Source organism: Lactuca sativa, chromosome 5 (genome assembly GCF_002870075.4).
Source record: "Lactuca sativa cultivar Salinas chromosome 5, Lsat_Salinas_v11, whole genome shotgun sequence".
Lineage (NCBI taxonomy): Eukaryota > Viridiplantae > Streptophyta > Magnoliopsida > Asterales > Asteraceae > Lactuca > Lactuca sativa.
In genome coordinates, this window is record NC_056627.2 from 362,161,637 (window position 1) to 362,165,276 (window position 3,640).

General features: G+C 37.0%; 1 protein-coding gene across 1 annotated transcript; it reads left to right on the plus strand.

Moving 5' to 3' along the window:
- Positions 1-686: 686 nt before the first annotated feature.
- Positions 687-2,590, plus strand: LOC111915111 (3-ketoacyl-CoA synthase 11). The gene is made up of 2 exons (XM_023910799.3): positions 687-1,520; positions 1,658-2,590. Exons 1-2 carry the CDS (start codon positions 915-917, stop codon positions 2,459-2,461), a joined length of 1,410 nt encoding a protein of 469 aa, XP_023766567.1. The 5' UTR covers positions 687-914; the 3' UTR covers positions 2,462-2,590.
- The last annotated feature ends 1,050 nt before the right edge of the window (positions 2,591-3,640 follow it).

Consider the following 3,640-nt stretch of genomic DNA (forward strand, 5'->3'; position numbering starts at 1 on the left):
AACTAAATTAAAAGTTAAAAAATTTAAAATAAAATTAAACATAAAATTTAACTAAAAAAACATATTGCAACAAAAAGAAAATTAAATCCTAAAATAATCATTAAAATGATAAAATGACAAATAAAATCCTAAAACGATAATTTAAATGATAAAACGACAATTAAAATAAACTAGGTATCTTGAGATTGAGATAGTATGTAGACATGTTCAATGTAATCTTAAACATCTGCAAAGTTGGTGGTGGGTTTCGGTGTTACTAATTCATTGAGTATTTTTGGGTTCATTTCTTCAAAAGAGATCGGTATGAGATGAAGCAGAAATATCACAGCGCCATATCTTGCATAGAATAATGCAAATATATATTATATATTTTGTTGTGTTTGACAACATTGACCGTATCGAATGTTGTATTATGCTTCAACATAATTTGAGGACCCAAAAGGACGTTTCACATCTTTTCTTTTTGATTATTGTATCGCCTTAAACTTTTTTTTTTCTCGTTATGGGACGTGTATATGATTTCACAACTACCGCTCAAATTGGATAATATCCCATATGCAAAATAGTAGCATCCTTGTATTCTTCGTTATTGAATCAGGACGAAATTAAATATTCTAAAAGCGAACAAGAAAAAAATGGTCTTTATCTTTATTATAATTTTTTATTTTTAAATAAAAAATTATAATGGAAAAAATTAGGCCCTATGCAACTGTCCACCGACCCCTCAACGCCCCATGTTCAAATTAAATGAACACTAATGGTGATTTTCCATGATATTTTCGTGTCTATATATAGATCCATGCTTATAAAAGCTTCATTGGAAACCTTCCATGAAACTCGCACCCATCACAAGATTTAGCAGCTTGTAAACACATTGCCAATTAAAAAGCTTTCTTGTGTAGCTTCCACACATCATGCCTATTATCTTCAGTTTGACGAATATCCAGGAACACCATTTTCACTCCAATATCAATCCCGAAGCAAAAGTTATGTTAATAACCTTACTCATATGTCTTCTTTTATTAGGTTTCTACATCACCAAAAGAACTTCACGTTCACGCGGAGTTTACTTAATAGACTTCACATGCTATAAGCCCCCAGATGCTCAGAAGCTTACAAAACAGTTCTGGGTCGAGCAACTAAAGCACGTGGGAAATTTTTCAGAAGAAATGGTGCATTTCATGAGGAAGATTCTAGACAAGTCGGGACTTGGTGACTCAACCTACCTTGCAGATGTCTTACTGAAAAAAGATTTTGATCCGTGCATGATAGAAGCCAGAAGGGAAATGGAGATGACAGTTTTTGGATCAATAGACATGCTGTTGGCTAAAACAGGTGTACGATGTGAAGACATTGGAATACTGGTTGTGAATTGTAGTATTTATAACACTATGCCATCTCTTTCTAGCATGATTGTGAACAAATATAAGCTTAAAGAAAACATCATCAGCTACAATCTTGTTGGGATGGGATGCAGTGCAGGACTCATGGCAATCGGCCTTGCTCAAAACCTCCTGCAGGTTAATGTTTGGCAACAGAATATCCCCTAATTAATCACCTATTTTTCGCATACTAATAAACACTGCTAAAACTAACTTCCACCGTAGTTATGGATTCTATAATTTGACAAGTAACAAGAATTGGTGATATATCACAGGTGCATCATGATTCCTATGCGTTAGTGATGAGTACAGAGGGCGTTACCGAGAACGGCTACGTTGGAGACGATCGTTCCAAGCTCCTTACCAGCGGCCTCTTCCGCGTCGGCGGTGCGGCGGTCCTCCTCTCAAACCGTCCCTCCGATCGTCACAATTGTAAATACGAACTCCTCCACACCGTACACACCAATGGATCAAGTTCCGACCCTTCGTACAACTGCATATTTCAAGAAGAAGACGAAGCTGGGATAAGAGGCGTCACCATTACCAAAGACCTCTTCAAAGTCGCATCCACCGTCATCAGATCAAACGCAACCACGCTAGGTAAACTAATCCTACCGTTACCAGAAAAACTCAGATACCTAACAAACAGCATCGCAAGAAAACTCCGGCCAACGGCGAATATCCAACCTTACATACCAATTTACGGAAAATCCGTTGAACTCTTCCTCCCGCATGTCGGCGGGAAGCCAATGCTAGATGAATTACAGAAAAACCTAGGGTTTGATGAGATTGCCATGGAACCTTCTAGAATGACGCTGTATAGATTCGGCAACACCTCCAGCAGCTCTATTTGGTACGAGCTAGCGTACGCAGAGGCAAAGGGTCGGGTCAAAAAAGGGAATCGGGTATGGCAGATTGCGTTCGGGTCTGGTTTCAAATGTAGCAGTGTGGTGTGGTGTGCAATGCGGACCGTTGATTATGATGAGATGAACCCGTGGACGGATGAGATCGATGGGTTCCCAGTTGATGTGGATTGTGACGATGAACCATTACCTATATTTTTTGAACCCTCAAAATAATAAACAGTATAAAACGGATATTTGTGTTATGCAATAAAGATTGTATTACCATGTTATGGTAATGTTTGCGAAATATGAATTGTAATTGTTTATTAAATATTCTGTAATGCTCATATGTCTTTAGCTATTTATTGTTATTACTAAAAACTTTTATTTAAAAAAAAATCATGAATAAAATGTGAGTTTCTTAGACTGCTTAGAGTGGTGCTAGGCATGCTTAGCTAGCATGTTTTTGCTAGCTATAAGGGTCGACATATTTGTGTCGAGTCTATAACCTTTTCTATTCTTGACACTTTCTTTCTCTCTTCTTTCTCTTCTCCTTTGCCATGATAAAAACGACAACATTCCTTTACCATGGCAAAAAATAACGCCTCTCATGGGTCTTATAACATCTAGACACCCAACAAGGCAACAATCATCTACCAAAAAGAAAATATTACTTCTGGGCCTGAATATTCAACTCAAATCTTGCTTATGGGCCTAAATTTTCAACGGCCTAACAAATATTTTGACTGTTCTTGCTTCATGGTCTTGAATCTCTTTTTTTGACTTTCAAGTTTCAAAAACTTGTTGATCCATATTTATTTATAAAATCTAAGAAAGCTAGTAATATATAAAGTGTGTATATATATGGTTTATGAATTGTTTTATGAAGACAATTCGACTTCAATAATAAATACTAATATATAAAGTGTGTATACAAAAATCTCATATATCAAAATAATAACGTACCATCTTATATATATTCACTAACATTTTAGTTCAATACATATCGAGTGAAGGAAAACGGGCAACAAGCTGCGTCGCTAGCCTTTCTTGGATGGCAAAAACAATTCTTTTGAAAATAACATTTGTGAATCTAGGAGATACGACATTAGAATGCATGACCCGTTGGACTCAATTAAGGAGCTCCACCGCCTCTGATGCGAGAAAACCAAATGTATCGAATGCAAAAGGAACAAACACATGTTGATTTTCTGTACATCGTGTTTTACCACTTTGCACGCAGCAACTTTCAAAGCAGCATGCCCAGCTGTGAAACCCTCGCTCCCCAAACCAGCGAGAGGAGAGACCCCAGTAAGATCCACGCACGCATGCTTCCCTCCTATCCATCCACGCACACATGGTTTATGAATTGTTTTATGAACATAATTCTACTTAAAGAAAAGTCAACGATCG